An 18,060-nucleotide genomic window follows, 5' to 3' on the forward strand; every position below is an offset into this window, starting at 1 on the left:
TTGTTGAATCTGTGACATAAAAAATTAAAGCAGTTCTGAAGTCAAAGCGGGTACAACCCAAAAGCAGCGCTTTCCCCAAGTATTACTGCAAAGCTATTCAGCAATGGTTTGAAAAATATGAAGATTACAATTTAAAAATGTATTTTCAATTGAACATTAGCAGGATTTACTAGAACTAACCCAAACCAGCAACCCACGTTTGAAACCACAGGTCATCCCTGAAGGATCGTTGTCCACAGAGATGTTTTGTCAGGATGAGATGGATGGTTTTAAGATTGGAGCTGTATAACCAACTGCTCGAGTAGAACATATAATAGTCTTTCTATTGAACTTTGCAAGCAGAACCTTTAAAACTTTCAGTTAAATAGCCAAACATATCCACAGTTACTAGGTAGTTTTTCCAGATTAGGATAAAACTGAAGCACCTGAAGGAAATCGAACAACTGCGGATTGGGAGACGGACGGAGAAGAGATGTAAGCAGCCAGATATAAAGCTCCGTGCAGAAAGGGCAAAACAGAAATACGTACTTTCTACTAGATGTGGTTCTTTATTCAACTCACAGTACATTCTACAGATGCACACGTGTTACATCACCTTAATACAACAGAGTCTTGTAATACCTCCTCTTAAAAATGATGAATTGGTCCTAAAAATATAAAGGAACAAATTTAAAGTCACCAAAACTGTACATTATTAAAAAGTCACTTAACACCACATTTGGTTTTTGTCTTTTTTTTTTGTTGTTTTTTGAAAAAAAAACAAAAAAAACCACTGTCCCTTTAAGTGTAATAGGGAACATCCACGTTTATTTCCTATCAGTGGTGTTGAGTTCAGTGTAAGAAACAAGTTTAAATAAAACCCAGACTGTGGAGTCATCCTGTCGCCTTCATAGCACACCAACCATGCCGTGCAACATTGTACATTGGCCCGTGTACAGCACAAAAAATATGTATCAATAAAAGGAATGTAAGGTTGAAACCCAGGCAGCACTGTGCCCAGCACTTCATCGTCAGCTCCTTTGCAATTCTAGTCTTTAAAAAGAGAGGATTTTAGCCTACTGTAGCCTTTCAGAGGTGTTCGTGTGGTCAGACGAGCTACAGAAAAACGTGTGTGTGAGAGAGAACTGCAGGTTTGAAGCTTTAATACACTCCTGTCAATCTTGATTACAGTGTAAGAGCAAACTTTCATTGTGTGTTCTCGCAAACGGACTATTTAATAAGTGCTTAAAATTACAGTGGCATCCTTTTGGTTGCACACAGTCAGAGACACAGATCAGGTGTAGCTAGCTGAATATTTACTCTTATCAGACAGGAAAGTGAAATAAATAGTCTACGACTGACCGAACAACACTAAAAATCCTCCAGTTCCAGAAACCAGTGTCTTTCACACAGCAGCAGGAGTTGGGTGTGTGTCTGTGTGTTTGTGTGGGACTGTGTGCATGTTTGTGTGTGGTGGTGGAAAAGTGTTTCACGTGTGCGTGCAAGACTTTAAGTGGAGGTTATACAACGTCTACTCATGACAGTCCAGAAACAGATTCCTTTTAGTTTAACTGGCCTTTTCATAAATCATCTAGACATCTCTATAAGGTAATCTGTACACATTCACTACAAGCTATTGCTATTAAATAATCCCAGCTATTGTAATCTTTATATATATTTATATATAGAATATATAATAAAAATATATTGAGCAAAAAAATTACTTCTAGGCATAAGACCACGTTACATTACATTTCCAATGAACAGGTAAGAAATGGCCCAAGCTCTGAAGAGTTTCGATACGTTTAGTCATTGAATGGTGGCTAAGCAGGTCCAGTATCCAGCATGATGGCTGCAATAGTGTGATCAGTCCCTGACCTTCAGGGTGAATCTGAGGGCCAAAATACTCAGGGCCTGAGACCGCGTCATCAACCCACAGCGGGGCTTGACCAAAGGCCTTGCTACGACATGGGGCTCACGTGAAAGGACATGACAGGAGAACGCTAACAAAAATGAGGTGCTGAGGTGAAGATGCAGAGACACAGAACAATGGAAGGTGAACAGAGACTCGTTCTCGCTATCTGCGATGGGGAATGGGTACAAGTTCAACCCAGTTCAGTTTTGGGCCCTTAGAAAAAGGTTAGGCCGGTAGAGGAAACAATAACAGACAAATAGCCAAAATCTATACATATATACCTTTACAGAGAATACACATAGCTGGAAGAAACTCCAGACAGTCTTAGCAGTAATGGAGAGTGTGCGACTGGGACGGTGAAAGCACCAACAGTCTACAGCCCCACCATCAGCGGGGATCGTCGTAGGCTCCTATTTGTCCTTATTTGAGTAGAACTCCGCCCAGCGGCTCTCAAAGAAACGCCTCATCGAATGTCCTGCCATTCCCACCTCTGACGTGTCTTCATTGAAGAGCTCACAGTTGTTGAAGACCAACTGAGCATCTGCTGCAAATTCCTCGCAGCTGAGGTACCTGAGATGAGGATAAACAGGCAGAGAAGCTTAGAACAAGGGACAAATGATTGGCAGGGATTAAAAATGTCTGAAAAATCCAAATCATTGAACTGTATAAAGTAAGAGCAGTTGATCTAACATCATTGGGATCTAAAGACTCTTGTGCTTTTCCAATCAGTTCTCATATAAGAGAGCGAGAGAGAGAGAAAGGCTACCCCCCCGCAATGCAGTGAACCCTACGCTTCTTTGCATTAATGAGACGTGCAGCATATTCAGCACTTACCCTCCTTGTAACAGTCTTTCTCTCATGGTGAGGAAGTCCATGGGGTTCTTGATGATTCGGCGGTAACCTGGCACCAGTCGGGGATTGACAGGTTCAAGGAATGGCCAGGCGTCTGCATGAGCCTCCATCTCCATTAGAATGATCCTGGCAGGAATTTTTTTAAGAGTATTAACACGAATCCCCTGCAATGTAGCTGTCAAAACATCTCAGAAGACTTTAAAATCATATCATGTAGAGCTGGTGCACTCATGGCAGGTGGGACTCACTCGCAGAAGGTGAGGTCGGGTTGGTTGCGTGTTGTCATGCGGCGCCGTTTAGCGCTGCTTCCTTCTCCGGAGTGACGAGAAGATGAGGGAGGTGTCGCCACGTCTTTGTGCCGTGTCGTCATTCCGCCACTGCGTCGTGTTGTCACCTCGTCCTCGGAGCTGTCGTCTTCGTAACGTCTCTTCTTCACCCTGGTGCGCTTTTTGGACAAGCGCAGTGAATCGTCTTCATCCTACAAAAAAGGAGAATATTTCTTAAAACGAAGCAATTTCAGGGATACGATCTTAAGATTGAAAAACGGCTCAAAGTGTTATGACGTCAAGAGTGACAAGAGGAGTTCTCACCTTAGCGACACAAGTGGGACAAAACCAGTCTCCCTCTGGAATCTGGGTGATTTTAGGCCGCAAGCAGTACATGTGGCAGCCACGATCGCAGCCGTCGCACAGCAGCAGGCACTCATCATTGTCTCCCTTCTTGCAAACTTGGCAGGTCTTTAAAAAAAAAAAAGAAGAAAAAGAAAAAAAAAAAGAGAGAAGCATTTATCCCATAAAGGTTAGAAACCTTAGGAGTTTGAGAAGAATTTAGTGAAATTAAGTCCAACCAGGCATTTCTAGGATTTCTTACCACTTTAGTCACAGATCTCTCCCAAGCAATGGCCTTTTCCAACTGAAGTAAACACAGACACAGCTGGGGAGCACTACGGCAGCGGTCTAAAGCCTGACGCCATGTCCGCAGTCGAGACGTGATTTCACTTTCCAGACTGGAACAGAAGAAAATTAGTTAACCCAAAAAAAAAGAAAAAAAGTGTACCATATGAAATGTAGGATTCATTTATCCCATTTAGTCCAGGTTGTTTTTCTCACCTGATGACATCCATGGGATGCTCCTCTCCAGGTGTGGGGGTGAGAGGAGCGAGGCGCATCACTTCTGCGGGGTTCCAGAGCGGCTCCTTCAGGTAGCGTCTCTCGATGTTTCGCTCGAGGTTGGCTAGCCGCAGCACGCCCAGGTCCAGCGGGTGCGTGGCGATTCGCGGCAAGCCAGACCACTCCTTCTTGGTTCGCACGATCCAGTCGTCACGTGGGTCAGCATCATGTTCGTAGTATTGGAGGTCATCGCGTGTGGAGTCTGGATCTGGGATTGTGTAGGGCTTAAAGGAGACAGAGATAGGAAGAATTTAAGTATCAGTGACTGACTTTAACACACATCGGGTTTCAACAGAGGAAATGTGTTATCAGTGTTTTAAGGTTTACCTGAAATTCGGCCATTGGTGCGTCTGTGGTTGTTTCAGCATCGGTCATAGCGCTCTGAGGAAGTGCCTTGAAAAAACAAAATAAAATAAGTTTTACTACAAAAAATAAAAAAAATCTACATGCACATTTGCTGTAACTTAGATACTTTTCTTGTTGGCATTTAAAGTTTACGCATATTCAAACCTAAAGCTGCATCCTGGAGCATTGTATGAATTCTTTGACAGCAGAGACACACACAAAGCAGGGATATCGAGGTCTGCAGAGGATATGAACTTCTTGTGCAAGCATTTCCTGCTTTTACTTTCTTTAAATCACATTAATTCACTCCTGTTAAAGCTTTAAGAATACAGAGTGGTTCTGTTTTAGTTGTGATTTTCTACCTTCAAATGGAGGTCAGCAGCAATAACCCGCTGTTCCAGGTCCTCCACCCACTGTAGTGCGCTGATGTCTGTCTCCACTGTTTTCTCCTGCACTTGCCAGGGCTGCTGCAGAGCCTCTAGCAGAGCATCCTTCTCTTCTACCTTCAACTCAAATATTGGGTCTAATTGGATGAGAAAATCTTAATGAGAACAAATATGGCACAATTATGGGAAAGCTCATAATGATCCAGTTAACAACATTCACCGTTAATCGGTTTGGTGCATATCTCGGCCAAGCTCTCCATGTGTTTGGCTAAATGCTTATGGAGCACCTTCTCCCTGATGCCTCTTGGATGGAGGGACTGCAAGGTGATATACAGTTCCTCTGGTGTCTTGATCCACCACCAGCCACGCACCATTGCTGGAGGGGGGAAAGAAAAAGAAGCAAAAAACATGATTAGTGTTATAAAACTTACACAACACATTAAACAAGTGAAAAAAGAAACCACAAACACAGGAAGAGTATGTCACCCCAGAAAACAGTGAAGGCCACAGAAATCTTCATGCATATTTATGGAATTCAAATAATTTCTGAGGTAAAACTGATACATTTCAGTACTTACATGCTGGGATAGGCTTGACCACTAGCTGTGTGAAGTACTGCTGTTCAAGCTCCTGGAAAACTGAGTTTGGTGGGCGGCCGCGGCGTTTTGCTGCAGCTCCACGGGGCCCTCTGCGGGCAGGACTGCTGCCTCTGCTGCCTCTCCTTCGCCTGCGAGCTGGTCTGGCAGGTGTGGCAGGAGTGGATGGAGCTGGAGGATTGGGAGTTGGAAGGAGCTGAGGGTTTGTTGGTGGAGAACTGGCTGGGACAGCACAACCAGGGCCTGTAGGTGGAATGTCCTGTAGTGCTGGTGGTGCTGGAACCACAGGGTCAGCAGGAGGTAGGCAAGGCAAAAGTGGGTCCGGCTAAGAAGGAGGAGATTATTGATTTTTACATTATACAGACAGTGCATTGTTGTAATATTTACTATTATCATTCTGGTGGCTGACCTGCACGAGCGGAGCAGTAAGTGCAGACAGAGCACTCGGGATCTGCGGGAGAAGTTTGGGGGGTGAGCTGGGTGAAGTGGGCGTCTGGAGCTCAGTCAGAGAGTTATCATCACACGGTTGTTTGGGGAGCAGGTTGAACCACTGTCCTTGCTTCTCTGCCATCTCTTTAACACTCTCCTCTGGTCGATTACCCTCTGGAGCTTGCCCTGCTGATGAGCATGTGCCATTCATCGCTGCTTCCTGTGATTGGCTGAGCCAACTCTGGAAAGCCGCTTGTGTGAGGTCTTGTGTCCCGCTATTTGGTGATCCTGGCCCTTCCTCACTCCGGGACCTGACGCTACTTCTACGCCGGCGGCGGATTTTTGCTGTGCGGAGGTGAAGCTCGACTTCAGGTTTGATTTTCCGGGGACGTCCGCGTCCTCTCGGCCTGCTCATGAGGGATGCAGTGCCCGGGAGGGGATCCTCCTCCTCCACAGAGAAGGTCTGGGCCTGGCCTGGGGTCGCAGAAGTCGGAGAGGAAGGCAGAGTAGGAGGAGGAGTGGTTGGCAAGGGAGCTTCCTCAACTTTGGGCTCCTTTTTAGGCTCTTTTTTAAGGAAGGTGACAGGCACCTCCGCTATAAGGACTTCTCCAGAAGCTACAAGATAGAACAGTAAGGAAATGCTGAAGTGACGACAGACAAGTCAAGGGTTTATAAAGCATAAATATTCGAGTTTAGACTCAGACTTACTCAGCAGCTCTTCAGGGCCCTCGACGAGAACTCCTCCAAGGTGAGGTAGGGCCAAATATCTGCGCCGGTAACGGTCCTGCCCCAGCAGTATGGCCCGCATGGAATGAGATGACTGTAGCAGCTTTTTACGGAAAAACGCTTGGCGCTGTGGAGGATTAAGAGCAAAGGAATATTTAATATTAAGCAACAAACATGTATACAGCACTGTGCCTGTGTCATATCAGCTTTACCTTAGTTAGCTTATCTATCTGCCTTTCAAGCTCTGGAATGCTAGCATTGGTAGGGCTCTCGCTCTGCAGCAAAGAAGGAGTTCAATTAGTCTCAAGTGCATGCATGATGGTGCTGTAGTTAAAACAGTAGAGCTGAAACATACATCACTGAGTTTGGGTTCTTCTTTGCGTGCACGGCGGTTCCCTCTCTCAAGGATTACACCACTCTCCTCCAGGCTGAGGTTCTCCTCCTCAGCTACTCTTGCACTACGCCTCCTCTCCTCAAAACACAGCTCTTCCTCTGAGCGTCCTGTACGACGTGATAGCGCCGCCTTCAGCCTGGCAGGAGGAAAACAAGTCCAACATTTAATACTGCTTGGATAAGTAGCAGAACTGAAAATAAGCGTTTAAAAACATTGATCTTACTTTCGGAGTTTCCCCTCAATGATCCACTTGTTCTTCCTGTAGGTTGTCATATTCTCCACTGTGTTGTCAATATCACTGAAATTTAAAACAAACACTGATCTTACTGTTTCTTGAGTAAACGCTCCCTTTAAGCAGTCTTAGAACAAGTAATCATCTTGAACATACTTGATCACAGTGTTACTGCTGTTAAGCTCTTCCACAAGGAAACCCAGGATGGCTGCCTTGGTGTCAGGAGGCAGGGCGTGAAATGGTTTGGTTCTCAGGGTGTTGCACACTTCTGTCTCATAGCCATGAGCTTCCAAAAAAATGCGAAGTACTTCTGAAACTGTGCTGCGGGTCAGCTCCAACTCAACCAGCTTTTCCCCAAGGATCTTTACCGACTGGAGATTAAAGAAAAACTCAGACTAACGGGTTTCCGCCACATACCAAATGTCATTAATAAGCAGAATGCTTGAAGTGTATCACACACACCTGATAATACGATGGTAGGCCTGGATCATGTAGTGCAGCCTCCACCAGCTTTATCAGTAGATCCTGTAGCTCTCCTTGGCTGTCACCCAGGCCTAGGAGGCCTTCCTGCAGGGTAGCAAGGCTGGGGATGTCCTTGGGTATGTTGAGACCGATCACCTTTCCATAACTGTGTAAGAACTCTACCACAGCCAGACAGTGTGCAAAAGCTGTTCCAGAAAGCACCACACCAGGAATACGGGACAGCTCTGGGAGGGGCTATTGGAAACAAAGTTCAAAGGTCACAAAACAACTGGAATCAGTTTTTACATCAAACATTTTTTTAAAAAGGGGTTAAATTAAAACTCACTTTGTGATCAGTGAGACACATATCCTCTGTGGGCTTCTTCAGCTCTTCGGCTATCAACTGCTGCCTCTTCCGCTCCTCCATCCGTCGCTGGGCCTGTGCTCTCCGCTCTGCTGCCCTCTTAGCAGCCAGAACAGCCTGAGCTGCAGCCTCTGCCTCCGCCTGAGCTTTTGCCAGGGCCTTGGCTTTACTCCGAGCCCCCAGCACCCTCTTACCCTGGGCCACCCTTTCCGTGTCAGTCTGCTGAACCGGTGGGGTGGGCTCAACCTTAATTGACCTCCTCCGGCCGAGATTCTTAGGCTCTGCAGCAGACTCTGATGCCGGCTGTGAAGCCTGTGGCGCTGATGGGTCAGTTGGTTCAGCCTTTGCCTCTAGGTGCTGGGCTTCTTGCTCAAGCTAAAACAAAAATGAATAAAATAAAATAAAATAAGAAACAAACACAAAATGATGAAGAGGTGGAGGTGATGAAGATGTGCGTCTGAGGACACGAGTGTTAAGTATTTTTCTTTACCTTCGCTCTCTTTTTTTCATCTCTCATTTTCTTAAGCTTTGCATCCTCCCTTCTCTTCATTCTTGCCTAAAAAAAAACAAACAATAAATAAACGGCACCAACAAAATCAGGATGATAAATGAATAGTGTTAACAGATCAGGATTACAATAAACTTGATCTACATACCTTTCTTTTCATTTTCTTTTTGATTTTAGCCAATTTCTCCTTTTCCTCCTCTGTGAGAGCTTCTATTTTTAAACAAAGGGAATTAAAAATTATTTAGTCACAGTAGAAAGAATGAATTTATATAATGAGCAAAGACATTACGCACAACTTCTTTACTCACCCTTGGCCTCAAGTCGTTTCAGCAGCTTGGCATCAACCTTGCTAAGGAAATCAATCATCTTCGGTTTAGGAGGTCTACCGGGGCGACGGACCTGTCCTCCCTTTACCCCACGAACCCTGCGAGGTTTTTCTTTATCGGGATTTGGAGGTCGACCACGCCGACCAGTGATGGCCATGATCATAGAGGGAACTTCCTCATTAGCCAGAAGGACCCACTTCACACCCTATAAAACACAGAGAAAACAGACTTTCAAAAACAATTTTCCTATATATTTTTTAAACATTTTTAATACCTAAAGTTCAACTGTTGAGTATTTGAATACTTTATAGTTCAAATGTAAAAATATACAGACCTCGGGAGTTTCTCTCTCTTCGTAGAAGTCTCCAACAGGCATGCGTGGACTGAAGCTGAAGTGTTCTCGCGTGACCACACTGTCTGTGTGTTTCTTCAAGTACTGTGTCATTAAGTAATAAAGACACAGCCGGAGAAGCATGAGACAAAAATCAGAGTTTTAACATAATATAAAACCATAAATGAGAAGACCATGATTTTAAGAGTTTCAAATAACTTTTTAAGAATAATTTAAAAATTCTGGGAAATTCACCTTGATAATTTCTGGAAACTGTTTCATCCTCCTTCCACAAGGAGTATAGTACCAAGTTTCGCCCTTCATCCGGTTCTCCATTTTCTTCACACGAATCTCTCTCTTCCAACTACAATTAAAACAGCGTTGATCATTACAGTCTTGTCATACCTTTTTCCAACTAATTTAAGGATATTTTTGTAAACAACAAATATGAATTTATCATCCTTCCAGATATACGTCTGGTTTAGTTTGTTTACATGGTATCACATTTGGCTAGTAAGGACAAAACCTCACTGAAAAATTGACAGTGTTAATGAAGACGTTCTTATAATAATTTAACTTGACATCAGTTATTAAAGCTTCAGCAAAGATAAGTGTGCTCACCAAATCCAAGTAGCGCTTCTGTCATGTGAATATTTGACTGTGTTGACTTAGAGTTCTGACTGAATTTGTGTAATGTAAAAGCTCAATAAACAGTAAAAGGAAACTTTACCCGTGCAGCAGAGGGAACTGGACCTGGTCCTCTGTTGCCACTCTTCGTCTGCCAGATTCACCTGTTCCAACAAACCAAACGTTTACCATCAAACTCTTAAACAGTGACATCTTCTTTCAACAAAATGGCCTTTTCATTACCTGCAGTGGAGCTGTCGTCGTTTTCATCAGCATCATCAGCAGCTGTTTCTGCATCTTGTTTCTTCACCCTTTTCATCTTCTTGGCTTTCTCGACTGTTGCGCTGATAGATGAAGCGTTGGCCAAAACAGCGTCAATCGTGGCTGTTATTGGATCAACGTCTTCTGTCGAAGGCCCAGCCTCCCCAGATGTTTCGTGCGCATCAACCTTTAGAGACTTCTTTCTCTTTCTGCCCTTAGCTGGCTCCACATTAGTCCCTTCCTGTTCGTTAGACTTCATTTTCTCCACCTTTGGGGTTCGACCCCGAGGCTTCGGCTGGACCTCCTCTGGAGCTGAACACAAAAGAGAAAGAAAATATTGTAAGGTAAAATCTAATACTATTAGAATAGCACTCTGTTGGAAGTCAGACTGTTAAATACCTGCAGGTTTAATCCATATTGCCTTAGTAGTTCGAGGTTTGCGTGGTTTCCCTGGGGTTTTCAGATTTCCTCCGGCAGCTGGCAAAGTCTGATCAGTAACTTGTTGGAGTGGGTGTACAGCAGGGCTCTGTGCTGGGGTACTGAAGGCGATGAAGTTCTCATCTCTCATCTTGAAACTTGGTGGTGTCATTGTGTCATCGGCAGCGATTTTAGTATTAATGCCTCCAGATGAGTCTGGTGTATCATGTCCTCTGGGATCCCAGCCTGCTTCAGGTCCTGAGAATGAACAGAGCTCAAGACTAAGTAAGTGATGTTAGGCGTACAGTTCCAACAGAGAAAAGAATATTCTGATAAAGAATAATACTCTATTATTTAAACTGACAACTTCTTCCTGTCAAATGATGCCATACTAGTTTTAATGATCAGAAAAGAAATAACTGTACCTTGCTGAGATGACACAAAAGAGTGTGTGTTGGACACATCACTCAAATCAACAGGAGGCTCTTCAGTCTGAGAGGTGTTGTCTAGAGAAGACTCCATCACTGATTCTCCTGTAATTTCGCAGCTTTTCCTGGTTTCTTCTGCTTCTGAGGTCTCTCCTTCCCTGGTGGAGTCTAATGTGTTGTCTCTGGAGTCTTCCACAGAAAAGCTGCTATCTACAGAGTTGTCAAATATACTAGATGGCTCCTCTTCTGCGCAGGAAGTGTTGTCAAACTGAGAATTGCCCTTTCTCACGTGAAAGCTGTTGTCAAAGTGAGTCGAGTCCTCTATCCATGAGCTATCACCGCCTAAAAGAGAGGTCTTTTCTAAAGTAGAGTCGACACTGATTCCAGAGGGGGTGCTGCAGGTTGAATTGCCGTCATACTGAGAGGCCGGATGCGAAGAGTTTGCAAAGCTTGTCCTGCTAAGGTGTGGAGACTTTCTGAGAGGAGCTTGGTCTATCGTGCAGTCCTCTGCTGCCCAGCCATCACTTGGCATGTGGTGATTTTCAGAATCTGTTTGCCCATTCTTGGGCTTTTGATCAGGAGCGAGTGTGGTTTGTAAAGTTTTCCCAGGAAGCTCAGAGAGGGATTTGGGTGGCTGACTTTCAGATTTATGACTCTCAGGTGCTTCCAGCTGTGGCATCCTTACCAGGCCTGAATCAAGCAAAGGGAGGTTTTCCTCTGCGTTTTCATTTCTTTTATCAGCTAGTGCTTTCCTGTCCTCACAATGGCCATGGTGCTCAGACTTGGAAGGTGACTGCTTTAGCACACGAGGAGGAGCGGTGTTAGGAGGATGTCGCTCAAGGTCAGAACTTTGGACCACTCCAGAAGATGTACCCGTTACAGGAGGCACAGACACCAAGGCAGGAGGGCTGGGCAGGGGTGCAGTCCTGGAGGCTTGAGTGGTTAGAAGAGGTAGGGTAGACAGAGGTCTCACTGTAGGACTTACATGGTCTGTGATCGAGGGCAAATTCATGCCCCCTGGTGGTGATGAAGCAATGGAAAGACCCGAATCAACAGCTTGAGGAGTGTATTTCTGACCCTGCAGTGTGGATGCTGGTTCACTGCCAACTAGAGGAGTTTTTTCCACTGAAGAGGGTGATGCAGATGGCAATGAGCAAGGGCCAGGTGGTGTTAAGGTTGAAGGTCCCGATAAAGACATCTGAGATGGAGCTAAACTGCCAGATGAGGAATTTGCAGCCACAGAGTCAGAAATTAGTTTTGGGGGTCCAGGCTTTTCATGCTGACCTCCGGATGCATCAGAGAAACGTGGTGGCATCGAAGGTGGCTTAGATTCTTGAACCATTTGCCTCTCAACCAACAAGCTGGGTGCAGAGTAAGTAGATGCAGACACTATGGAAGGAGGCGACTGTTGTACAGGAAGTCCAGAAACAGTTGCAGGCTTTTGATGAAATGCAGACTCCAATGATGAAGAGACTGAAGAAACTGCTGCAGGTCTAGACAAACTATCAGTCGAAGCAAGAGGTGTAGACAGCTTTGAAGGTGATACAGGAAGCGATGAAGACCCCACTAACAGATGCTTGAATCCTGCAGGTGATATATCACTCATGCCAGGAGGGGGAGGCCTGAGGCCTTGAACCATCAGGGGAGGAGAAGAGAGCCTGGGAGCAGCTGTTGGAGATGGGGCAAAGGATACACTGGGAGGTGTTGATATTTGTGGTGAAGTAGATTCTACATCAGGAGACGAAATTATAGTGGGTCCAGCCTCAGATGTAGGAGATCCAGAGAAAGCAGGAGCTGCAGACACCTGAGGTGGTGTTGAGGACTTGGTTAAAGAAACAGATGTATTTGCTGTAGCCACAGAGAGCTGCGACTGAGGAGGTGGGTTAACAGCTGGATCTCTGACTGGGGAAGACATTTCTGGGCGCTGAGCTGCCGGCTGTTCCGAAAGCTGACGATAATCACTCGGAGGACCCACATGAGCAGCAGGAGGTTTGGATTGGTGACTATCGGTCTTGGGTAGCCTCTGGGCAACAGGTGACCTATCACTGCCGTTGTAGCTTGTGTCTACCTCCCTGACAGTTTCCCTCGTATGCCCTAAATTAAGGAGGGAAAAAAAAACATAGCAAAACTGTTAATATAATGCGAGACTGTTGTACACTGAAACACATCATTTTTATTCTCATACTAAACATAGATAGTGAAAATAAAAAAAAATAAAAAATCATTTCGACTGATCAGACATTAAACATAGTCAAACATTGGCACCTGCTGGTTAAATAATGGCACTGTCCCCAATAATAAACAATGTCAACGAGTGACGTAATACTGAACACTGTATTAACTAAGACTGGAAATATTTTCTGTTTTATTATGAATTAAACACTTGATGATTTATTTATCCTTTTCCAGGAATTAAAAGGTGACTCGTTAAATTGCAATATTTTGTCTAAATACATTTGGCTTTCTGATTACCAGGAAAAAAAACATCAGCTGTTTCTGTTGGTCAAGTAATCAATTCACATTCAACAACTAACACAGTCTATCACAGTTATTTGTATCACTCAAAAGCTGGCATTAAAATCAGGAAATAGACTATACACAGATTGATTAAATTGATTAAATGAGGAAATCAAAGTACTACAGGTCCCAAAATTTTAGAACTAACTAAGTCCAGACAAAAAAGGTAATATTTAATCTTTGCTGAAACTGCAAAAAAAAAAAAAATATTTAAGGGTCACCTTGCATTGGAGAGGACATCCCCACATTGCTAGAGTGGGGGCTCCGTTCCCTGTTGTGGCCCTTTGGAGATCCACTATCCTGCACAGCTGATGGTGACATCATTTGTGCCGAGGACATCCCCACGGGCAGAGGGCTGCCAGTGCTCCCTCTGCCTAAGCTGTGGTGCTGCGGGCTGCCACGTGGAGGAGTGAAATTCTGAGAAGCTGGAGGCATCATCTGAGCCTGGGCTTGTGGCTGAGTTTGCTGTTGTGGTGGCGGCTGCTGCTGCTGCTGGGGTGATGACAGGGACGGGTGCTGGGGCTGATGCTGGTAATACGGCATCCCATTCGGCATCATGCCGTAATGCTGTGGTTGCTGGTGCTGCTGGTGGCGGTGGTGTGGGAGAGGCTGGGAGGAATGGAAGTGTTGTTGTGATGCCTGATGAGGGGTTGCCTGTAAGGACTGCTGCTGGTGATGCTGTGGTGGTGTAATCCCAGGATGGGCTTGACTCTGGTAGGTCCCATACATGCCATGGGAATTATAACTCATCTGCTGGGTGCCAGGGTTACTCCTGTTCCAGTACTGGTTCCCTGTGAGAGGCATGTTCGCTGGGCCTGCCACAGGGGCCTGATGGGAGCTTTCTATCCCCCCATTCAGCTGGTACTGTCCATGACCCTGGAAGTGGTGCTGTGACTGAGGCTGAACCATCCCGGGTGTAGACTGCTTCTGATGCATCCCATGCGCAGGAGAGTTGCTCACAGCTGGGCCATACTGAGGGTGCCCTCCCCACAAGTAGTCATAGCCCACGCTGCTCTGGTGGTGGTTGCTCAAGTGTGGATAAGGGGCCGATGGTGGGTGGGAACCAGGGACACTGGATCCGAGTACAGTAGTGACGCCATTCACATTCATTTCGCCATTCATATCTGTTAGTAAGAAATACAAGTTGATAAAAGCTATAATGGTAAAAATCTGTCTCTGAGTCACTAAGATCTGGGGCCTGTACTGCAAAGCAATTTAAACATACCCAAGACATCATTCCCTTATCTGGTTTCACACTTTGTCAATCAGGCTAAGTGGTCACAGTGGTCAATATGGTTACCAACTCCATAAATCAAGCCAGGGTTTCCCAATCTAGCTATGACCATGTGCACATTAAAAGGGTGACAATGGCAGCATTTGACCAATCACCCACAAATCTACTGAAGGTAGAGTACTGATGTTACAAAGGAATAAAATTAAAATATAAAAAAAACTATAATGAGTTTTAACACATAATACAGACTGAAAGCAGTGTGTGGGCATGTGAGAGAGGAAAAGGATAGTATTACAATTGTTGTATGAACGTGTGCGCACTTTAAGCGATTTGGTCAGTAAGACTGGAAAAGACCCAGTATACCAAAAACATCTGGCCTAACTGAAGCAAGAAAGAAAAGCTGGAAAAAATGCTGCGTAAGTTACCAGGCGTTTCAGTATTACAGTTCATTCTTTAAGACTAAAGGAAAACTCTGACATGCACATTTCATTAAATGTCAAGATGTGCTTAAGACACTTCTAGCTTTCTCTTTCAACTGCAGCCCAAGTGATGTCAAGTGTTTTGAGAAGGAAACAGCAAACAGACAAAAAAAATTCAAACCGGTCAGGGTACTTTTTCCTACTTGTAGTTTTTGGAAATGGCATCAGTTTCATGGCTTAGGTGAGCACCGCATAACTATATTAAGGATAATATAACAATAAATATCATTGCACGAAACAAAAAAACATCAGGAATAATAAAGTCTCACCTGAAAAAAAGGGAAATCTGAGTTTCTTAATTGATGTTCAGCAAATAAAAACAACAATTTCAGACAGTTTCTAAAACCTGTAGGTCTTTCTCTCCAAAGAAATGCTCTAGTGATGAATTCATACCTGATGTTGTTTTATCTTGAACATAAACTGCTCTAGCAGTTGAGTTCTACACTATAAGTTACCAAGGTGATATACTCCAAGTTGAACCACAATCCTACCAGTGAAAACCCAGGGTTTTAACCCTGTAGTTCTCAGTAAGAACTCAGTAAGCCCCCTAATCCCACTTTATGGTAAAGGCCACAAATTTTTTTTATATAAACAGTAAGGTTCATTTTATTCTAAGGTGCAGAAATACTCACTCTTCCCCTGCTGAGAAAAACTCATGGAGGACCCGTTAGTATAAAGAGAATCCCCTGAGGAGAGTTTCAGTCCTGAGTTTGCTGAAGAGTGAGTGCCATAGTTGAAATGATTATTTGAATCCATCTGAAAAACATCAAAAATAAATAAATAGTTAATCTATTAAATGTATTCATTCAGTCTGCTACCTAATGTTAATCTACAGTATGACGTATGGAAGCGGTGCAGGTACTGAGCACGGGTTAAATGTGTGAGAATCTGCATGACCAAATGGCTCTCAAACATATTATTTAATTCATTTTCGCTTCTTTTCGTACACTTTTGAAGGCAGTCGACGCTACGTAATGCGTGCTATTTCTTCCACGAAATGTCTTTCCTCGATGATTCTGGCAGCTGCGGCTTGTGACAGGCAGCACCATTTCGCTCCAACAACAACCGTCAAAATGTCGCAGCCAGCAACAGCAGATGCCAGGCCCTAGCGAGTGTAATGGACAAACGGGATATTACGATAGAAGCTCATCATTACCGCTGATGAGGCACTGCTGCTGCTAACACGAGCTCAGGCTCTTCAGGTCTACAGTGATAAATGTACGGCCCAGACACAAACAGTCTGAAGACCCGGCGGCCTCAGCTCAATAACAATGGGAGTGATAATATTTCACACCGTGAGGCCTGGATAATTGTTTTCTACGCCACTCTCCGTTTAAAGGCTGTCTGCAATGCATAAATAGCCCTCAGGACACTTGATTTCCTATTTCAGTAAGGCCGTTGCAATAGCAGGCGTTAGCTTGTCGCGCTAGCTGCGCTCTCAAACGAACAAACCCCCATTTCTACCACTTGCGAGTCAACTGAGCTAACCATTGATAACGTTGGATACAAGTTCAACTCTTCAAAAAGCCATTCAGACAGTTTATTTTAACGTGAAATTCCGTGCGAAAACCTACCCCGCTTCAGTTCCAAGGTTATTTAGCTAAATCATCACAAAAGAGCCTAGCTAACATACGCTAGCCACGTAGCTAACTTAATAGCATCCTTTACGTTTATCCAGAGTAAGCGCTGCGATGTTAGCTCATAGCCGGGTAGCAGGTACCATAACCACGCTACGTTGGATCCATGATGCCCATCAGCGATAGAGAGCTCCGCGAACGAAATAAATATCCACCGGTCTGCCGGTAATGACCAACATCAACCCCCTCATCAGGCTCGCTAGTTAACAGATGGAGGCGTGCTCCCCTTTTGTTCACGGGCTAACGTTAGCTAGCAGCCAGATGAAGTTACATTGTTTACGCTGCGAGCACAGACAATTTTCACAGAGCATCACGATCCTCCCACACTTCCACCGTCCAAAGTTTCCCCCATATTTCTCTAAAAGCGTGTCCGACCTTTCAGTCCTCGGGTCCCGAAGGCGCAGGTGTCTCTAAACGTTCTTCTTAACGGATGTGCGGGTGAAGATGGCAAGGCGATAAATAATAAACAACTATTCCCCTAACCTTTGGGTTTTAAATTAGCAAACATGGCTGGTGTGGTCCGGTGCAGCCATGATCACAGAACAGAGCGAACAGGAGCAAATGTCCCAACAATAACTACGTATGCATCCGGTTACATTTGTTCACTAAATTTCACCCAAAAAAAAGTAAATAAATAAAACTAAACAAATAAAAATAAACAAGGACATTAAACTATAAATACAAATAGATAAAAGCTCAAACTTAGCAATAATAATAATAATAACTATTATTATTGATAATTATAATAATATAGGAATTATTATTATTATTAGTCAATACTAACAATAGTATCTGCTATTACAAGTAAAAGAATTACCAACCAAATGCACGTAAAACATGAAAAATAGTTCCTTTTTATTATGAAGAATTATAATAATTTTATTGCATTATTATTACAGATGCCTAGAATTGAAGCAGCATTAAAGAGACAAAGTTAAAATTATTTACTACATAATTGCTATGGTTAATTGACATATATTTTAAGTTACTTTTGTTATGTTATTGTCTTTTTATATATTATTATCATTTGATGATATTTTTTGTTTTTGCGATTCATATTATCTCTATATTGTTCAGATTTAATAATATTAATATATTCCTCTTTTTTACTTGTGTGTGTTGAATAGCAAGGCTTCTGACATAAAATCCTTCCACTATGTAAAGGCATCTTTATGATTACTTTAAATGCTTCTAATTCTGATACTTATTGCTTCAATAGTATGATCGCAATTAGTATGTGCTTGTGATATTTATCATGTCTGAAACGTGTTGGAGGCAAATAAAAGTCAATCAAGCAATAGCTTCATTTAGAGAAGCATGATTGTTATCATTACATCATCATGGTAAATATTATTATTACAATATTATTAACCTTGAGCCTTCCAGTCTTCTTGAGTGGAAAGTTTCACCAGTCATCGTGAAACACTTTCAGGTACATATTTGGCC

At 43.7% G+C, this 18,060-nt stretch overlaps 1 protein-coding gene across 4 annotated transcripts; it reads right to left on the reverse strand.

The window, feature by feature from the left end:
• Positions 1–528: 528 nt before the first annotated feature.
• baz2a (bromodomain adjacent to zinc finger domain, 2A) lies at positions 529–17,178 on the reverse strand. Of its 4 annotated transcripts, none has more exons than XM_084917079.1 (30): positions 17,098–17,178; positions 15,610–15,733; positions 13,486–14,388; positions 10,745–12,841; positions 10,302–10,577; positions 9,885–10,214; positions 9,745–9,805; positions 9,270–9,378; positions 9,018–9,119; positions 8,666–8,888; positions 8,506–8,567; positions 8,340–8,405; positions 7,832–8,224; positions 7,486–7,740; positions 7,180–7,394; positions 7,015–7,089; positions 6,753–6,927; positions 6,610–6,672; positions 6,380–6,524; positions 5,652–6,286; positions 5,225–5,567; positions 4,867–5,022; positions 4,623–4,783; positions 4,243–4,308; positions 3,856–4,139; positions 3,617–3,752; positions 3,337–3,483; positions 2,995–3,224; positions 2,729–2,872; positions 529–2,464 (listed from the first exon to the last, which is right to left on the reverse strand). In XM_084917079.1, exons 2-30 carry the CDS (start codon positions 15,731–15,733, stop codon positions 2,305–2,307), a joined length of 8,136 nt encoding a protein of 2,711 aa, XP_084773205.1. In that variant the 5' UTR covers positions 17,098–17,178; the 3' UTR covers positions 529–2,304. The 4 variants fall into 4 exon arrangements, with proteins under 4 accessions (XP_084773205.1, XP_084773202.1, XP_084773203.1 ...); XM_084917076.1 differs by having other exon boundaries at positions 16,990–17,177; XM_084917077.1 differs by lacking the exon at positions 17,098–17,178 and adding an exon at positions 16,646–16,948.
• Positions 17,179–18,060: the final 882 nt, after the last annotated feature.

The sequence above is a fragment of the Perissodus microlepis genome, chromosome 20, assembly GCF_051167445.1.
Source record: "Perissodus microlepis isolate ML-2025 ecotype Zambia chromosome 20, ASM5116744v1, whole genome shotgun sequence".
In the NCBI taxonomy this organism is placed as follows: Eukaryota; Metazoa; Chordata; class Actinopteri; order Cichliformes; family Cichlidae; genus Perissodus; species Perissodus microlepis.

What these genes read in the sequence shown, in the direction of transcription:
- baz2a (XM_084917079.1), bottom strand. Translation starts at nt 15,733, where the DNA reads ATGGATTCAAATAATCATTTCAACTATGGCACTCACTCTTCAGCAAAC. An exon ending in CGACGACAGCTCCACTGCAG is followed by an intron (nt 9,806 to 9,884) that starts GTAATGAAAAGG and finishes TTGTTGGAACAG; the next exon opens with GTGAATCTGGCAGACGAAGA. An exon ending in GGGCCCTGAAGAGCTGCTGA is followed by an intron (nt 6,287 to 6,379) that starts GTAAGTCTGAGT and finishes TCTATCTTGTAG; the next exon opens with CTTCTGGAGAAGTCCTTATA.